A 19,821-nucleotide genomic window follows, 5' to 3' on the forward strand; every position below is an offset into this window, starting at 1 on the left:
TCCAGTCTATATAAACAAATTATGGCCCAGAATAAATGAAAAGAAGAAAACATCATCAAGACTTCAGAAGAGAAGGAAAATGAGCATGAGGACCTTGCCATTGTCTGGTTTATTAGCATCTGGCTGAGGACCAGTATAATTTAGCCTCTGTCAGGTCCCGGCAATGTGGTTGTCAATCTGCATAGAGTAAGATTGGCCTATTGACAGTGTAGACATTCCCAGTGCAGGCACTGAAGACATATCAGGATAGTGGGTGCAGTCATACTTCTCCGTTGCTCTTTAGGCAGGTAGAGATAAGTCTTCACAGAAAAGAGCAATTACTAATTCTCTGAAATCTGAAATAGTAAGATTATTGGTCTTCCCTTGAATTCATGAAACCTTCCTCTGCCATCTTGATGCTTCTGGCTAGACAGAGTATATCTCCAAACTCTCTTCATGCAGTCAGTAGTTCACAGATTTGATCTGACATGACTTGCCCAGCATCATACAGGTAGTCTGTGAACAAGTCAAAATAGCTAACATAAAATAATTGACTTACTTATTTCCCTTTTGCACTGATGGTTCAAAAAAAAACCTCTTTAACTTTCAGGAAGGATGTGGGAACTCAGAAGGTTTGCCCATATTCTTAGGACTGGTGAAACTAAAGACTCTTCTCACTTTGTTGCCTTACATATGTGTGGCAGTTTGTTAATCTTGGTATTTGTAAGCTGTGTGATAAATTAACCACCCAGGGAAAGGGAGTGGGGCTATCTAACATAATTCAAAAAACTGGAACATCTGAGACATTTCAACTAAACATTGTGGTGCTCCCATGCAGTGTACATTATAGAAACACTTTTGTGACTCACGAGGGAGAAGTAAAGCTAGAAACCAAGCTCTGTTGCTCCCCTCTTCTCCTGTGATGTAATTTGACATGAGTGATAGAGCCAGGCATGCTATGTTAACCTACAGTAAATTTTAAAAAAAAAAAAAAAGTGGTTTTCAGTAAAATAAATGTGGGAAAGGGTTGTGATCTCTAGTACTTGAGAAATAGCTTACAGACTTGACATCAAGAGTAGAGATTTCCTAGTGAACACAAACTGGCTTCTGTGTTTCGAGTGACTGCTACTTGTTGATGTTGACTGTGCAGTTCAGCTGGCATGTCATCATGTTACACCTCAAACACCCTATTTAAAAAAAACAAAGAGAAGTTAGGATTTCAGCTAAGGTACAGACTTGTATAGGCCAGTTTTTAAAAAAACTTTCTTCGCCCTGGTAGCCCAGGGTACTTGGGGTTAAAAGTGGAATTTGGTATCTTCTAAACTGTTTGCTTTGAAAATCAGAAAGCTGTAGTTCATTAATATCTCATTGAAAAATTGTTTTGCTGTTGACTTGGACACATTAGTTATCATAGAACTCTAGAACAGATAGAGTTGGAAGGGACCTTAAAATCATCTGAGTTCGAACCCCTGGGCAGGGATACCTTTCACTAGTCCAGGTTGCTCAAAGCCCCATCCAAGCTGGCCTTGAACACTTCCAGGGATGGGGCATCCACAACTTCTCTGGGCAACCTGTTCCAGTGCCTCACCACCCTCATAGTAAAAAAAAATCATCCTAATATCTAATCTAAATCTCCCATCTTTCAGTTTAAAGCCATTACCCTGTGTCCTGTCACTACATGCCCTTGTGAAAAGTCCTTCTTCAGATTTCATGTAAACCATTTTTAAGTACTGAAAGGCTGCAATACTATTTCCCCAGAGCATTCTCTTCTCCAGAGTGAACAACCCCAACTCCCTCAGCCTGTCTCCAAAGCAGAGGTGATCATTTTTGTGGCCCTTGTCTATGTCCTTCTTATGTTGGGGGCTCCAGCTTCTTCAGATTTCATGTAAACCATTTTTAAGTACTGAAAGGCTGCAATACTATTTCCCCAGAGCATTCTCTTCTCCAGAGTGAACAACCCCAACTCCCTCAGCCTGTCTCCAAAGCAGAGGTGATCATTTTTGTGGCCCTTGTCTATGTCCTTCTTATGTTGGGGGCTCCAGAGCTGGACACAGTACTCCAGGTGGGGTCTCACCAAAGCTATGTAGAGGGGCATAATCACCTCCCTCGACCTGCTGGCCATGCTTCTTTTGATGCAGCCCAGGATGTGGTTGGATTTCTGGGCTGCTAGTGCACATTGCCTGCTCCTATTGAGCTTTTCATTAACCAAGACCCCCAAGTCCTTGTCCTCAGGGTTGTTCTCGGCCGTTCTGCACCCAGCCTGTATTTGTGTTGGGATTGCCTTGACCCATGTGCAGGACCTTGCATTTGGCCTGGTTGAACTTCATGAGATTTGCACAGGCTGACTTCTCAAGCCTGTCCAGGTTATGTGTTGGGGAGCCTCTTTTTGTTTAGTATGAATGAGCCATTTACAAATGTCATTTGTTGTCTTCTGGTTCTTGCATTATGTGAAACTGAGTAATTGATCTTTCTTCATCTTCTCCATACCACTCATGGTTTCATAGAAACTAATCAGAAGAATTTTATCTCCAGCAACACAAAGTTGACACACATTATTGAACTGATGCTGCACATCAGTGAAAGAGAACTTATGGAGTAATAATTGTGTAATAATATGGTGTCTCTGAAGAATAGACAGAACCAGGTTGAAAGCTTATAGGTAAGAACTGGAGACCAAGGCAACAAAGAGAACGATGTGGATGGTCTTCACTACAGGCTGCCCGATCAAGAGGCACCTGTTGATGAAGCCTTATTATTCCAGCTACAGGAGGCATCCTGCTCACAGGCTGTTGTACTGCTGTGGGACATCACCCACCCCGACATCTGCTGGAAAGTAGTGCGGTGAGCTGTAGGGAATCCAGGAGACTCCTGGAATGCATTGAGGATGAATTCTTAAGCCAGGTAATAGACAGCCCCACCAGAGGGCATGTAATACTGGGCCTGTTGGTCACCAATGCAAGCGAGCTAATCGGTGACGTCAAGATTGGAGGCAGCCTGGGCTGCAGTGCACTGGTGGAGTTTGCAGTCCTGAGGAACACAGGTCAGACAAAGAGTAAAGTCATGACCCTGAATTTTAGGAAAGCAAACTTCCAAGGGGGAAACTGGGGGAGCAAAGTCTCTCCCACTGTAAGAGAAGATCAGATGACCACCTGAGGAACCTGAACATACATAAGTCTATGGAACCTGACAAGGTGCATCCCAGAGTCCTGAGGGAATTAGCTGATGTGGTTGTCAAGCCACTCTCCATGATATTTGAAAACTCATGGCAGTCAGGTGAAGTCTCTGGTGACTGGAAGAAGGGAAACACTGCACCTATTTTTAAAAGGAGTGGAAAGAACGACCCTGGGAACTACAACCTGTCAGCCTCACCTATGTGCCTAGGGAGATCACGTATCAGATCCTCCTAGAAGCTATGCTAAAGCACATGGATGACAGGGACGTGATTTGAGGCAGCCAGCATGGCTCCACCAAGGGCAGGCCCTACCTGACCAACCTAGTGGCCTTCTATGATGGAGTGACCACAAGAGTGGACAAGGGAAGACTTATGGATGTTGTCTATCTGGACTTCTGCAAAGCCTTTTACATGGTGTCCCACAACATGCTTCTCTAAATTGGAGAGATGTAGATTTGATGAATGGACTGTGTGCATGAAGAATCAGTTGGATGGTTTCATCCAGAGGGTAGTGGTCAATGTCTCAATGTCCAGATGGAGATCAGTGAGAAGTTGTGTCCCTCAGGAGCCCATACTGGGACAAATACTATTCAATATCTATGTCATCAATGACATAGACAGTGAGATTGAGTGCACCCTTAGCAAGTTTGCAGATGACACCAAGCTGAGTGTTATGGTCGACATGACTGAGGGACAGAATGCCATCCAGAGGGACCTGGATGTTGGAGAAGTTGGCCCCTTCAGACCTTGTGAGGTTCAACAAGGCCAAGTGCAGGCTCCTGCAATACTAATACAGGCTGGGGAATGAACAGATTGAGAGCACCTTTGATGCTCTCAAGGACTTGGGGGTACTGGTGAGTGAAAAGCTGGATGTGAGCCAACAACATGCACTCGCAGCACAGAAAGCCAACCATATCCCAGGCTGCATCAAAAGAAGCATGGGCAGCAGGCTGATGGAGGTGATTCTACCCCTCTACTCCGCTCTGGTGAGACCCCACCTGGAGTACTGCATTCAGCCCTGGAGCCCTCAGCACAGGAAACACATGGACCTGTTGGAGCATGTCCAGAGGAGGGCCACAAAAATGATCATAGAAATGCAATGCCTCTCCTATGATGGCAGACTGAGTGAGTTGGGGTTGTTCATCTTGGAGAAGGCTCCAGGGAGACCTTATTTCAGCCTTTCAGTAATTAAAGGGGGCCTAGAAGAAAGGGGGACAGACTTTTCAGTAGGGCTTGTTGCAATAGGACAAGGGGTAATGGCTTTAAGCTGAGAGAGGGTAGATTAGACTAGATATGAGGAATAATTTTTTTATGATGAGAGTGGTGAAACCCAGGAACAGGTTACCCAGAGAGATGGTAGATGCCCCATCCCTGGGAACATTCACGGACAAACTGGACAGGGCTTTGAGAAACCTGATCTAGTTGTAGCTATCCCTGCTTATTGCAGGGGCGGTTGGACTAGATGACCTTTAAAGGTCGAGAGAGGGTAGATTAGACTAGATATGAGGAATAATTTTTTTATGATGAGAGTGGTGAAACCCAGGAACAGGTTACCCAGAGAGATGGTAGATGCCCCATCCCTGGGAACATTCACGGACAAACTGGACAGGGCTTTGAGAAACCTGATCTAGTTGTAGCTATCCCTGCTTATTGCAGGGGCGGTTGGACTAGATGACCTTTAAAGGTCCATTCTGATGCAAACTATGATTATATGAAATGTTGTTCTAGATATTGTTTCAGTTTTCTGACAAGACCAATGGTAGAATTAATTATGAATTTTAGATATAGCCCCTTTTGAATACAGGTGAACTAAAGCATGGTTAAAAGTGAAAATGAAAGGACATATCTTTAGCTGTTGGCTAATAATCTGCCTTATTTCATAACTCGGTAACCTCATGCGCTGGTATGGCTTGTTATGACTGTGAAAATAGTATATGGCTTTTCTGCAAGTGGACATGCCAGGACTGATGGTATTTTAAGAGGAAACATTGAGTTTGTCTGCAAGGCCAGAGCATGGAAGAAATGAAAATAACAATTATTGATCTTTTCTTGTGCTGAGAGGAACATTTGCCATCATTATATGAGGGGGAAAGAGCAAATGTTCACTAAGAGAGGAGAGGTTTTCAGTTTTAGCAGCAAGACATGAAAATTTTTGCATCAAACATTTCTTTGCAGTTATCCTGAAATAGGGAAACAAGTCAGAGGACCAAAACATAAATAGCAAAAACTACCCTGAAATGCTGTAATTCTGCAAGTATACTGGATGCTTTTATTTGGGAGGGGATGAAAAAATGCATCAAAAGGTTTAGCTTGATTCCAGTCTGACAAACTAGGATCCAGTTGCATTAAAGAGACTGAATATTTACTTGTCACACGACGGTTAATGTAAGCGTATGCCAAGCTGTGCTGCTGCTTTCCAGACTGCCAGCCTGAATTGCAGAAGTCTGAGATCAGCAGCGCTCTGGAGAGATGCAGCAGTCAAGCTGGACCAGGTCATGGAGGAGGATCAGGGCTGAAACCCACCATTAGTCGTTCAGGTTCATTGAGCTTACAAAGTAAAAAGATTACTTTTATCCTGTTGGCAGAAAAAGCATCACTAGTCTTTAGAGAATACACAAAGCACTATGACACGTTACTGCAACGTCACCCTGTGGGAATCATGGGAACCTGGGACTGCTGAACGTGAATGAGGAAGTCAGTTTTCCAAGACTATTCAACTGGTTGCTGTGCTTTTTACTGCATGAATTCAGAGTAATCAAGTACTTAAAGCCAGAAACTGAAAAAAATGGGGAAAGGGTTATGTAATACAATGCCTGCAAAAGCTAGGGGTTGAATTTGACACCCTCCCCAGGACTGCTGGAGCACCTCCAAATACGGCCACCAGCATTTAGCAGGAAGAGAAGTTGCTCCCTGTTCCAGCTAGTCCCTGTCCTGATGTTTGGTTGCCCCCTGCAGCACCCTACGATGTGGGTCTGGAGCCCCAGAGCCCTCTGTCATACCATCAGCACCACAGCCCCTAGTGATGCTGTGGTAAGACTCGGTTGCAGCTAGCATGCATTGCAGAAGTGTGGCCAATCATTCAGCCCTCCCCTTTCATTGTATAAATGTGTCAGGCATAAACTTGGTGTGAATTGACTGAGTGGTCATCTCAGCAACGTTATTTCTTGTGCCTTTCCTAGCCCATGGCTCCCGTCTTATCCGTGCAGCCGCACATACAGCCTGTTTCTTCCGTGTCTCTGTAGACTGGCTTCCCCCAGCTCCAACCACAGCCTCCTGTTCCCAGCAGGAGCACAAGGTTTCATTGGCTCATTGTTTGTAAGAGATCATATCTATCTGCTCACAAACATCAGTCAACAGGGCTCTGGGTTCCCATGGCAGTTGGGCAGTAGAAGTTGAAACAGTGCCCAGGGCAGGGTATCAGTAGAAATCGCAGTGATTGCCTGCCTTCACCTTGATGACAATGAGCTGAGGGCTCATCTCTCTAGCAGTAATATTGATGTGCAAGAAAGCTGGGTTTACATTAGATGGGTGGGTGGGTAGGTGGATGCGTGCAGACCCTTGGGCAGCAAAAGTCAGCTTCCACAGAATCTCATACCATAGGCCTTGTTTCCTTCTTATAACCAAAATTTCTGCTTTAGACAAGCCTCGCTATTTCCTAGTGCCTGTGAAGCAGGATACAGAACATATGAAACCAGAAATTGAACAAACTTTAGCAAACTCTAGGATTAGAGCCTGCTTCAGGGCTAAGACATGGTGCTAATACAGCAATCCTTGAAGCTTGACTTTTGCAAATAGATGAAAACAGTGTTCGAGATTGGCTTATCTGGCACCTTTCGAAGTGCTAAATTAATTAAAAAGATGAGTGCTGAAAGTGGTGGCAAGTGGAATGACATTGTATTGTTGAAAGTGCAACATTTCGTACAAGGAATAGTGTGGCAGTTTCCTTTTGGAAGTGCTGCTTTGGAGAACACCATAGTTCACTGACCTGGCATAGCAGCCTCCTCCCTGTGGATAGTTTGCACATTGCAGAAGCAAATTCACCAGGCTTTCTCGTTTAGATTCTAGCCCAATATTGCTAGTAAAAACATCTAGTGAACATAATACGGCTAGGCTAGAGAGTGCTTCCTTTCATAAACTGACATTTGGAAGCAAGCACTTAAGTCCCAGAAAAGGATCTGTAGAAGTGCAATTCTAAACAAAAATGAACCATCATAATGCAGCTGCTTTCAGGTAAGAATCAAGAAAATATACCCTAATTTATATCCATAAAATGGCCATTTTTGCAGCATTTTTACTGCTACAGTATGGATTTTAAAGTGATAGCATATTAGGTTAAACTATAATGCTTTTAAACCTGTCATAACCTTAGCTAGATTGAATATAAAGATGTTATTTACCTTCAACTGTAGCCTGCTTAGCACACAACCATTTTAAAAATTATGTGTATCAAGCAGCACTGCAATGACAGTTTTCATAGCAGGGACTTTATCCTGCAGAATGCTGGTGATACCCGAGAGCTGGGTAATACGTGCATTTCTTATTAAAGCAAATGCAGAAGTGATTCCTTTAAAGCACTCAGCACTTTTAAAGTTTGGTCAGTGTAATCATTTTTTCCTTCATTGGTCCTTCTTGGAAAGCACCCCTTAGCCATGCTCAGAGTCTGGCAACAACAGCAAAAAGGCACTCCACCTCTCTTCACTGCTATTATGGCACAACTGTGGGTGCTTGGGCTCAACAGTCCAATAAAGATCGAAAGAAGCTCACAACTGACTGGCTATTTGTTTCAGGCGTCCTGTGAACAGTGGTGTCAAGCCCCCAGCTTCAGTTCAAGGAAGCTTTGAAGCATGTGCTTCATTTTAAGCATACACCTAACACAGCCCTTAATGCTTTTCTGAGCTGAGTGAGTGTTGACTCAGTAACCACTGATCAGTAATAGAGAAGGAAATGTGCATTTAGAAAAAGTGCCTTTGGCTGAGCTCTGACCTGTGCTTTTAATGTGGCTGAACCGAAATCTGAGTTGAAACTGAAGGTACTCTTGGGTAGATGCTCAGCCTGCCACAGGTGATGCTCAGTGTTGCACAGATATCCTGTCTTCATTGTAATGCCATCTGGCAAGAACACCACCTCTTACGATACTTTTATTGATACTTTCCAAGATATTAAGTATTACCTTCCCAAAAATGCTGAGGCAGTGGAAGTAACTGTGCCTAAAGTGACTGTTACTGGCAATGACAGACATGGAGATACCTCAGGACTTCTCAGTCCTGGATGAATACTCTGCCCAGTGAAGTCTTTTGCCTTCAGGAACAGAAACGGACACAGCTCCAGGCAAGATGATGTGGAAATAACACCAAAGAACCCTGTGGCTTGTGCTTATTCTGTAAATCGAATTCTTGGTGTCAATACTGATGAGTCAGTCTTGTTATGACTGCAAAGAGAGACAGCTAGGTCTGTGAAGTTATGGATCGGTTCATCACAGAGACATCATTTGGAGGCAATTTATCATCATCACTCTAGGGGTGTGTCATTCATTTTACTGAATGACACTGGAAACAGCATAGAGTCCTACCATAAATACACTGTGGTTCTGTAGCAAGGAACCATGGGAAAAAAAGATTTGGAGAGTGTTGGTTCCTTTTTTTTTTTTAAATTGCTTTTCAAAATCTCTTGATGTAAGTTGTGACAAATAAGAAAAAAATAGAGACACCTATTTTATCGTTTATTGCTTTCATTAATTTTTAAGAAATGAGTCAAAGAAATCACTGAAAAGAACCAGTAGCAGAGGCTGTACAATGAGCAGATCTAAGAGCCATCTTAATATTTTATGAGGCCAAAAGCTGCTCATTATGAACCATCTTTTAGTGGCACTTGCCCTTTGTCTGGGTATATATGGCTGCATGTTTTTAAGGGACTAACTTTTCTAACTTTCTAAGGAAATGCCTCTTAAGATGGGAGTAAAAGTGGTCATTTGGAATTGTTTGGTTGCTATGTCAGTTTAGGTTATGATAAGGTGGGAAACTGATGCTTTGCTTGCGTCTCAGCCTCTTTGTTTGTCACTTCAAACTCTCCACATGGAGTGGCTTCTCAGTCAAAGGTGATTGAGAATAGTGATGCAGAGAGCCTTACAGCCAGGCTGCCTGAGAGAGGAGTAAACTGTAACACAGAGACCAGTGGGCTGAATTGAGCAAAGCACTTAAAAATGTGTGTCTGTTCTCTGTCCATGGAGTGCTCACGTGTATTTTTTTAGAATCATAGAATCATTCAGGTTGGAAGAGACCCTTGGGATCATTGAGTCCAACCATCTATGCTACTCTACAAAGTCCTCCTCTACACCATATCCCTCCGTACCCCATCTAAACGTCCCTTAAACACATCCAGGGATGGTGACTCCCCCCCCTCCCTGGGCAGCCTATTCCAATGCCCAACCCCTCTTTCTGTGAAAAGTTCCTTCATAATGTTCGGTCTAAACCTACCCTGTTGGAGCTTGAAGCCGTTCCCTCTTGTTCTGTCATTAATTACCTGTGAGAAGAGACCAGCCCCAGCCTCTCTACAGTGTCCTTTCAAGTAGTTGTAGAGAGGGGTGAGGGCTCCCCTCAGCCTCCTCTTCCTCATACTAAACAGCCCCAGCTCCTTCAGCCACTCTTCATATGATTTGTCTTCCGGAGACCCTTCACTAGTTTCGTTGCCCTCCTCTGCACTCACTCCAGCACCTCGATCTCTCTCCTGTATTGGGGTGCCCAGAACTGGACACAATACTCGAGGTGTGGCCTCACCAGTGCTGAGTACAGTGGGGGAATCACCTCCCTACTTCTGCTGGTCATGGTATTTCTAATACAAGCCAGAATGCCATTGGCTTTCTTGGCCACCTGGGCACACTTCCACACCTTAAATTAGGTGGAGAGCTGTAGGAGTTGGTCCCCTTTTAAATGGCTTTGAACCTGCATTGAGTTAGAAGCAAATCACAATGTAGCTAGGAACGGAACTCGGGATGCCTTTCATTCAGCAACCCTGCAAAAAAATGCTCCTCCATTTCTTGCGTGACGTCTCCTGTAGGGAGAGAAGAAGAGCCTAGTAATGGACTGAGTCTGTGGAAGTTCTAGCATGACTTTCTGTTTTTTTATGGATTCAGTAACAAGCATTTACATGTGGCAATGCATGGGAACAGGGTTGAGCTCTCAGAACCATCACTGTGTTTTTGGTATGCTGTGCTACACTGAATTACTGACAAATACCTGGAAATGGATGTTCTGAATGATTTAGGAATAATGTGAACTCTTACTGAACTTTTGTTGGGTTTTCCTTCCATTTGCTGTTTCAACATGAGAACAAGGAGGGCATTATTTATAACAACAAATGTAATATCCCACAAGGAGAAATATTTTGAATTGACAGAATCTTGAGAGCGCAAATATGGTTTCATAACTAAATACATTTTCAGTCAGGAAAATGAGAGTTAGTCAATAATGAAATGTCTTTGAAAAGGCTTTCCTTTTGTGTTGTTTGTTCAATTTTTTTTAAATGTCCTTGGAAATATTTGCAGCTGTCTTGATACAAAAGTAATCAGAATATCTATATATCACAGTATCTCAACAGGTGACGCTATTCTCAAAGAGCTTGGGTGGATTTCTTTATTGATATGATTCAGTCAGAATGGGACATACCATGAACAATAAATCATTTAGAAATTGGAAATAAGAGATTTTTGAAAAAATTAAATTAAGATTAGGGAACCTAATTTTAAGGAAGTATAGAATTCTGGGGAAAATGAAAAATGTTCTAAGGCATTCATTAGGTGAAAGATCCCATTCAGCACAAGCTGATTTTGTATAGGAGTCTATGTCTTACAAGTTGTTTCTTATCAAGGGAATATATCCAAAGGAGTGATTTTTTTTTTAATCCCAGTGTAGGACTGGGTAGTTAATGAGGAAAAAAATAATTTGATGCATTGACTTTGGAATTTATCAACAGAAAATAGCTTTGCTTTAATTGACTCAAAATCAGAGTGTTAAACCATACAGATCCTGATCCTACCATGTCATGCAGTTAGATCACTGAGTCTTCATAGATTTTAGTTGATATCACTGAGTTCCTACGAGAATCAACAGTGTGGATTTCATTTCATGAATCTTTTATAGTTTCCTGAGAGTTAAAATGGAGAGTAAAACTGGCTTAATTTAAAGTGGGTTGGTAGGCTAAATTAATTAATAATTTTATAGATCTTCCTGTTCCTTCGGTAGGATATGTCAAGTAAATGTTAGAGAGTTTGAACTTCAGAAACAGTGTCTTTGGAGATTCTGTTGAGAAACCTATCATGGTAGTGATTGTTGCTGGGGGGAGAGGGGCTTGGACCATGCGTCCCTAATTGTTAAAAGCTCCTCAGATGGGAAAAAAAAAAAAAAAAAAGAAACTATGGATTCTCTTTATTTAATGTCTTGATACTCTTTTCTTTTGAAGGTCTGGATGAATTATTTCTGACTCTTTGTTTTTCTCAGGTTGGAGGTCACACCATGCTGCCCATTCGTTGGATGCCTCCAGAGAGTATCATGTACAGGAAGTTCACTACAGAAAGTGATGTCTGGAGCCTGGGGGTTGTTTTATGGGAAATCTTTACCTATGGCAAACAGCCATGGTACCAGCTCTCTAACAACGAGGTATGTGTAATACATTCTCAAACTGCATTGGGAGAGCTGGGACATTAACTATTGGTATAGCCTCTCTGGAGAAGGGACAGCAACGTATGTATTTGGTAATGGCAAAACCCCTGATATCAGGTGTTCATGGTACTGTCAAAAATTTCATGGTTGAATTTCTTCCTTTTCAGCCTTTTCTCCCCAGGGTGGATGAAAGTTCTCCAACCAGATCTCTACCATTTGGAATTTAGCTTTTTCCTTTGTATAGGATAGAGTCTGCTCTGGGTATTGAGAAAGACCGTGAGGCAATGAAAAGGAGCTTAGGTGTCTCCTGAATGGGCTTTGTGTGATTTCAGTTCCATATCATTCTTGTCATTGTTGCAAAGTGGTTGTCCAAAACCATTCTTGAGTAGACTGAAGTAACCTGGACATCTCTTAGTTTCCAGGCAGCTACAAGTAACTCCCTTCCAGAGATCAGTCACAGTGATACTCATAAGTTTAAGGAGGGAGGGCGGGAGAGGTACTCATGCTCTGTGTGAGTAGGGTGAAAACTTAGCCTCCTTCTAAGATGAGGTGAGTTTTTTAGATGGGTAGAGAGAGGAGGTATGGGATTACTTCCTGACCATCATTCTCTCAAGAGTGGGAGGGGCAACGTGGGTGAACTTGACATCAGTGAAGATACTGCTCCTTGACAATTTACAGTGGATTTTCCAGATCGCATCCTGCTGCTCATGCGTCCACCTAGAAATGCAGCCCTTGGCAGAGTTGGCTGGGTGACTGCCACCAGTGAGGCTGCTTTGGCAATTAGCAGTTAACTCGTCCATGGATGCATCCACCTCCCCTCGCCCCCTCAGTTGGCAGAAGCGTGCTGATCCTTTCCTTGTGATTTCTCGTAGGTGATTGAGTGCATCACTCAGGGTCGAGTCCTGCAGCGACCTCGCACGTGCCCCAAGGAAGTGTATGACTTGATGTTGGGCTGTTGGCAACGGGAGCCTCACATGAGGCTCAACATCAAAGAAATCCATTCCCTCCTCCAGAACTTGGCCAAGGCATCTCCAGTCTACTTGGATATTTTAGGCTAAAGTCTCCTAGCGTATCTTCTTACGGGCTGCGGGAATGAATGTGTTCAACTGCCGCTGAACTCCATTAAAATGTGTTCTTAACTTTGACAGTATTTATGACAAAGTTGCGGAGAAGCTTTCAAAGGGCAAGCAATGTGCACTTCTCCATCTGTAGACACAGTATTGACTTTTTAGACATTACTGAGACGTATCTCTCCTCTCTCTCTCTCTCTTTCTCTCTCAGTTTCTATCATTTTTTTCTTCTCTCCTGTCTTTCTAATCAATTTGGCTTCTGCATTATTGTAACTCTGCATAGACAAAGGCCTTAAAAACCTGATCTGTTATATCAGCAGACTCTTCAGTTTGCCCGCCACAAATAACAATGCCTTGTTGTATTCATGCCTTTGATGTGGATGAAAAAAGGGAAAAATATATTTGACTCAAACTTTGTGATTTCTGCTGTACAGCTACTGGGAGTTTCTATGGATTCACCTCAATTTTTTTGCTTCGGCACGTGGGTGGAAAAAGAAGACTGGTGTTCTCTACATGAAGCATATTCCTTGCAGAGATAAAGCCAGATGAAAAGAAGACTTGTGTGATACACTATCTGGAGGAACTAGGGGATCAGATGGCATCCAACGCCACAAAAAAAAAACAAAAACAAAAAAACAAAAAACAAACAAACCACAAAAAACTGAAACGATTTGATGGAAGGCAAGAGGGAGTTTAGCACTTTCCCTGAAGAGTCTTTCTGAGGACTAAAGGGATTGTTCAAGGAGGTGCTTTGCCAGCACCTTTCATTGCCAGATACAAGTAAAAGGGAAAAAGATGCTGCCTGCACTGCACACAATTGTGTTACAACTTGATAAACTAAACACATGCCCTTATTTTGTCTTCTGGTAGGATATTGTCATGCCACTGGTATAAAAATGTTCTCCAGCTAGTCTTTTTTAATAAAAGCTGAAGCTAGGCTTATTAATGTACAGTATTAATTTCAGGATCACATATTGAAGCTAAGGATTTTGATAAGATAGGACAAGCTATAGATGCTGGGGCAGGTGTATCTTATACTGTGCTTGTCCAGCAGCATATTCCTTCCTTCCTCAATCCTTTTTCTTTTTTTTTTTTTTCCAACCATGCAAGCAAAACCGCATGGTCTTTGTCGATTAATGCCCTTTGTGCAGAAACTATCACTCATCTTGTAGTACATCCTAGTAGGCATAGCGAACTCATACCAATATAACTTATATTTCATTAGAAGGGGCTAATGGAGGACATTAGCCATGTAAAATGCCTTTACAATGTTACAAATACAATAGGCTGATATAACATGAATAATCTAAAGCATGGGGATCACTGGTTATATTTGAGCCATGGCAGGGGATAGACATCTCTAGAGAAAACAAATTACTCTGAGGTTATGGCTTACAATTCAGAGTGCAAAGACCCTGAGCTCAGCACCATGTTTGTGTTGGTACTAGTGCTGTCGTTACGTACATCCACTCGTTCTTAAATAATTTATTTTCAGTTGGATTGGCATTATATGTGTACAACATTTGCATGGCCACTGTGCTGATGACAGCTGCATGGGCATACATGTTATTTTTCAAACCGGAAGTTGACGATTTCCAATTTAGAGTTAGGATTATTTTTAATATGAATTCTTACAAATGAAAACGTACCTTACCTGTTCTCAAGACTTTTTCCTCCCTCTGTGAGGGGGCGTTACTGCAAAAAAGTGATCTTTCTTTCTGTTTTCTCTTTTTGTTATTTCTTATTGATATGAGCCAGATCAAGATAATCCTTCATCTTTGTGTTGGGGATATTTTATTTAATAAATTAAGCATTTTATTTTTATAAGTGTTCCCATAGCACATTTAATATATAATTTGCTCGCATATATTATTTATTGAGGCACTTTAGGTTTTTCCTTCAGAAGCTTTTAGAGCTAGCTCATAAAGATTCTGAACATTTTCAAAAGAAAACAGTTCACTGGACAGTGATGAAGTTTTACCCTTCTCAATGTCATTGAAAAGGCAGCGTTACAAATAAACATGATAATGTAACTATAAAGCCATACTCGGTATTTCTTTAATAAACTAGAAGTTATTTCTTAACCGCTACTGAACTGGAAACACACAAAAAGCCAGAAGAAGATTCCTACAAAATGGGCCTTAAGATTTTATCTAGACTGTCTTGGAAGTTCAGAAAGCTAGATAAAGACTGAGCATCCAGTGAAACCCATTTTCTTGAAAATCCAAATGTTGTGTTTTAAAGGAATTTGAAATTGATTTTCAAAATAACAGTTGTGGAAAAGAAAGGTGTCAGAGTCCACTCTTCCCTGTGCAGTGGGAGGAAGCTGCAGGCGGTGGAGGAGGGTCCTAAGTTTCTACCTGTTGTATTCTGTATTAGTTTCTTACGAGCTGAAGAAAAAGGCATCTGAGATGCTTCTTCTATTGGAAAGCAGACTCCAGCCTGAAAGCAAACAGGTGGATTTTGCAAGCACTAAAAGAATGTATACCAAAAATAACCACAAAACCCTGAAATTGTACTTAGCGGCATCTTCTTTTTGATTAACTAGTGAGACTATTAGAGTGATTTCAGAGAATAAATAGTGTTACAATGCATTGTGCAATAACATAGCAGTATGTTAAACTTCTAAAGGACCAAATGTTCTATAGAACCACCGGTATGGATAACCATGACCTATATCATTAATGTTCTTGGTAGTGCTTAAGATGTATAATCACAGTAGACAAACTGTAGCTATACCTAGTTTGCGTTTGCTCATGAAAAGGTGGGTAAGTGTAGCAGAATGAGCACAGAAGAGGAAGAAATATGTTCAGATCACAATGAAGGGTGAGTATATGTGCATATTCATCATGCTTGCACTGTCAGCTCAATCGTGTACACTGAGTAAATATGACAATCAGGCTCATTTAAAAAGTCTTTCTAGATTGTGCTATGAACTGATCATATATATAATATATATTATATATGTGTGTTTGCATATGGCATATATATATACACACACATAGCATATACATGTATGCCTATGTCTGTTGTATTTTATTTATATATGTGCAGACATGCATGCACATTATGTATGGGCTGTGTGTATATGTATAAATTTACATACACCTACATTATTAAAAATGATGATTAGAGTGCTATTAATAAATTGATAAAGTCTGCTGAGTAACCAAAATATTTTTTTCTTTTGATATTTGTTTTTTGATGTTTGAAAGATTAAACTTTTTAACTGGTGTGCAGCAGAGGCAGTGCTAGAATGCCAGAGACACAACAACAAGCACTTTTTTTTTCCCCAGATGATTGCATAAAAACGTTTCTTCCATTCCCATCTCACATGTTGATTTCTCACACTGAAAAGAACCGACAAGCTTCCAAGCTGGGAAAACAGAGTTTGTTTTACTGTCGTTTCTGGGTTTGTGCTAATGTTGTTTTATTGTCCTAGAATAACAGTGCAGCTCCATTAGCATTTTATACTCATCTGCAGTAGTGAAATAATTCCAAGAATGAGCTGAACTATTCAGACTGCAACACGACTTGTAGGACAATGAGAACGCCAAAATTCAGCAGTAATAATCGCACCATTGGCCACCCTCTGTCCTTCACTCTCAATAGATCTGCAGAACTCAGAACTGGCCGTGGAGAACAGATGCTTGTAAAGCAACAGCACCCCATGATGCATGATGGAGTGTACCCTTTTAAAAAGGACTTCATTCATTTTGATTTGTAAAACAATATATCTATATATTGTCTACAGTTAAATAAGTAACTGTCAATTTTTTCTCTTTCTTTTTCATCCTTTCTTGCTATTTTTTATCACTTTCCTTCCTTCTTTCTCATTTCTTTCCGTTTCTCCTCTTCCCTTCCTCTTTTCTCTTCCTTTCTCTCTTTCTCTCTTTCCCTCTCTTTCTCTCTGTACCCCTCCCCAACTTTCTGGGAGATTGTTTTTGTTGTGGTTGATGTAGACTTTAAAAAATACTTTAAAAAAAATTAAATAACACAATAAAACAATTAGGTCACTGGATGACTAAGGTACAATGCATATGTGTTAGAACAAGTCTGTCTCTGGGTTGTTGCAGCCTGTAACTGAATTTCAAATACTGCTGTAAAATGTGAGGGAGGGGAGTGGGGAGGGGCTGGGGAACTGATTGGGGTTTCTAATCAAAGATGAAGGTTTTGATAGCACAGGAAGTTGTATTTTGTTGTTGTGAGGGCTGGGATGAACCACCGCTGCTTTGAATCAAGAGGTCCTTTAGAGCCTTAGTTAAAACACCTTTATTTGGGTGGGGCGGGGGAGTGTGCTATATTCATCACAGATATGAAGCAAAAAAAAAAAAAAGTCTACATGTTGCAGGGAAAACACTGTGAATTTCACAATAGCAACCAAGTGACTATTTTGCCATCTTTTAAACATACGTCTCAGGAGAAGAAACGGGAAATGATGGGTGTGTTATTTTTCCGTCTATGCATTCTAGACCAGGTCTGTGGGGATATTTTGTTTGCTTGTAGAAGGTTCTGAGTGATGACCAGCTGGTATTTTATAAACACTGAATACTTTGGGCAAGGATAATAGAAGCTGCTAGTAGTGAGGCCGTTTGATTGGAATATGTGAAAAAACGGAGATCAAATAAAATCAAATCTTTCCAGAGGCCTATATCTTGCAGCTTATATATATCTTTCTGTAACTTAAAGAAAAGCAGCTAAGAATGTTTTATATACAAGTAATTTAATTCAACATTGATGTTTAATTGAATCACCAATAGAGAGAGAATCAATTAATTATGAAATATTTGTCCCAGCCCTGCTCTCCACCTATACTTCATGTATATATATATTTCTAGATATCACTCTCTTTGTCACTTAAGGTAAAGAGGAAGATATCTACATATGAATATAAATCTCTATATTGTCACCAAACTGTGACCTGGTGTGTAGAGCTATCTTTCTCCTTTCTTTTTTCTTTTTCTTTTTTCAATGTGATGTCTCCATGGAAATATTTAGTGGTTCTTGTTTTGCAGTTTGTTATAACAGGTCATTGCTTTAAAAGTTTCATTGCATCTTGGCTGATTTCAAAGTGATGCCTAGGTATCAGTGTTAAAAGTTTTGTTTGTGAATCATGTGACCAGCTTCTCTCAACATGACATGGAAAGTCTCTTGTATTACAGTGTATTTAATAAAAATGATGTCTTACAATAAAAAATGTCATCCAAAAGAAAGATAAAATGATTACTTTAGAAAACTTAAAAATTTCATGAAGTGGTGTGTGCTGTTTTCTTTTGTTTGAATGTCTTCATTTTAGCTCCATTCTGGAGGATGAAATTAAGGTACAGTTGGTTATGCTTACAAACATGACATATTCGCACTCTAAACCACCGAATTAAAAACTGGGTTGCTGAACTCGTAATTGATGAGAGAGGAGACCCATAATAATAGAGCAAAGAAATATCCAGTCTGAATGTGATGACAGACTCTTCATTTTCCAAATGAAGATGCTATTTGAATGCTTGTTCACTTGGGGAGCTGGCTTGGCAAATATCTGTTGATCTTCTAGCAGAAACAAGCCTTCAGATATTTTCTAGTGTTTTGCTAAAAGTGTCTCTCAAACGACAGCCCCATTAAAAATGCAGTTTGTTCTTTTTAAGTCATGTCAGTCTAGAATGAAAGTATTGTGAACAAATACAGCACTAAATCCAAGTCCTTGAAGAACTTAATTAAGATTCAGAATGCAGAGGGCTTAGACATCGAAGGGAAGGTTCAGCAACTTGATTAAAGATCCCTCCACAAGCTATTGATCTACCAGGCCCTTCAAGGTTAGAGTAAAACAAGATGAGAGCCACTTTATGACTGCACCTGCTTCCCTCTGCCAAGAGACCGCTCTGAGATTAGATGAGCTGGCTACAAGCACTCCAAAAGTCTAGGGAAAATAATCCACTAAGAAGAAGCTTCAGCATAGAGTTTGTCCAAAGGTGTGAGAAAATCCTTCAGCCACACTAAAAAGGTTTGTTGGCAGGTTGTGTTCACCCGATGACTTACAGCTGGCTAGCCTGCTTTAATGGTGAAATCCTCATGCCTTCCCGACTGGGTGGGTTGTGCTGCCATCCCAAAACGACACACCTCTCTGCGGAGGACCTGGCAGCAGTGAGAGCCAAAACTCTCAGTGCCGAGCCTGTGTAAGCATGGCCCTGCAGTCCCACCAACACGGGCACCACAGCCCACACACCCTCCCCACCGTTCCCTTTCCCCGGGGATTTTTAAGCCCAGGGGCAGGCAGTGGCAGCAGGACTGGATGTTGCCACCCCTCGTGGCCGCTCTGCCTCCTGAGAGATGAGCCAGATGAGCCAGCAGTGCCCGTGGTCAGCATCAGCACTACACTGAGTATTTTCGCAGCATCACAGCAGGGCAAGGTGGTTGTTCCTCTCCTGTGCAGCCCAGACCACCCCCGAGACTACAGTTTGAGCTTCATCTCCCCAGCAGCCTCCCACCTTACCCACGGTGTCCAGTAGCTTCTCCCCAGCTCATCCCAGCGTTCCTCAGTGTGTTCTGGGCAGGCAGGAGGTGTTGATACTTTGATACCCTTGCTCATCTCTGGTTGAGGAAGGAGGAATTTTGCGTGTTTTCCTGTCTTTCCTACCTGGGCGCGCATGTCCCCACCATGTGGACCATGTCACAGAGCAGAGGCTCAACTTAAAAGGAATGACTGGTGCCATTTTTATTGCTTTCTATTCAGTGCAACTGTAAGGGTGAAGTTATTAGTTCAGGCTGCACAAGGATCTTGCAGAAGACCCTTTAATGTGGCTGAAGAACTCTCCACAGAGAGTTGTGAAATACCTAAAGGGCCAGGAGGGGATGTGCAACGCAAGTCCTGCGCCTCCTTCTGCTAAGACTCCACAAACTTCCACAACTGATTTCAAGACAAAGAAGTCTTTCTGCTAAATGCTTCATATAACTG

The 19,821-nt window shown here is 41.7% G+C and overlaps 1 protein-coding gene across 1 annotated transcript in view; it reads left to right on the forward strand.

Moving 5' to 3' along the window:
- The window catches only part of NTRK2 (neurotrophic tyrosine kinase, receptor, type 2), a 212,503-nt gene extending 194,384 nt beyond the window's left edge, over positions 1-18,119 (forward strand). Inside the window, exons 16-17 of the mRNA XM_014936305.1 lie at positions 11,644-11,802; positions 12,678-18,119. Of these exons, the coding sequence (XP_014791791.1) occupies positions 11,644-11,802; positions 12,678-12,863 (345 nt within the window). The 3' untranslated portion in view covers positions 12,864-18,119. The remainder of the gene's footprint in view (positions 1-11,643; positions 11,803-12,677) is intronic.
- The last annotated feature ends 1,702 nt before the right edge of the window (positions 18,120-19,821 follow it).

The sequence above is a fragment of the Calidris pugnax genome, unplaced genomic scaffold (genome assembly GCF_001431845.1).
Source record: "Calidris pugnax isolate Ruff unplaced genomic scaffold, ASM143184v1 scaffold2, whole genome shotgun sequence".
Classification (NCBI taxonomy): domain Eukaryota; kingdom Metazoa; phylum Chordata; class Aves; order Charadriiformes; family Scolopacidae; genus Calidris; species Calidris pugnax.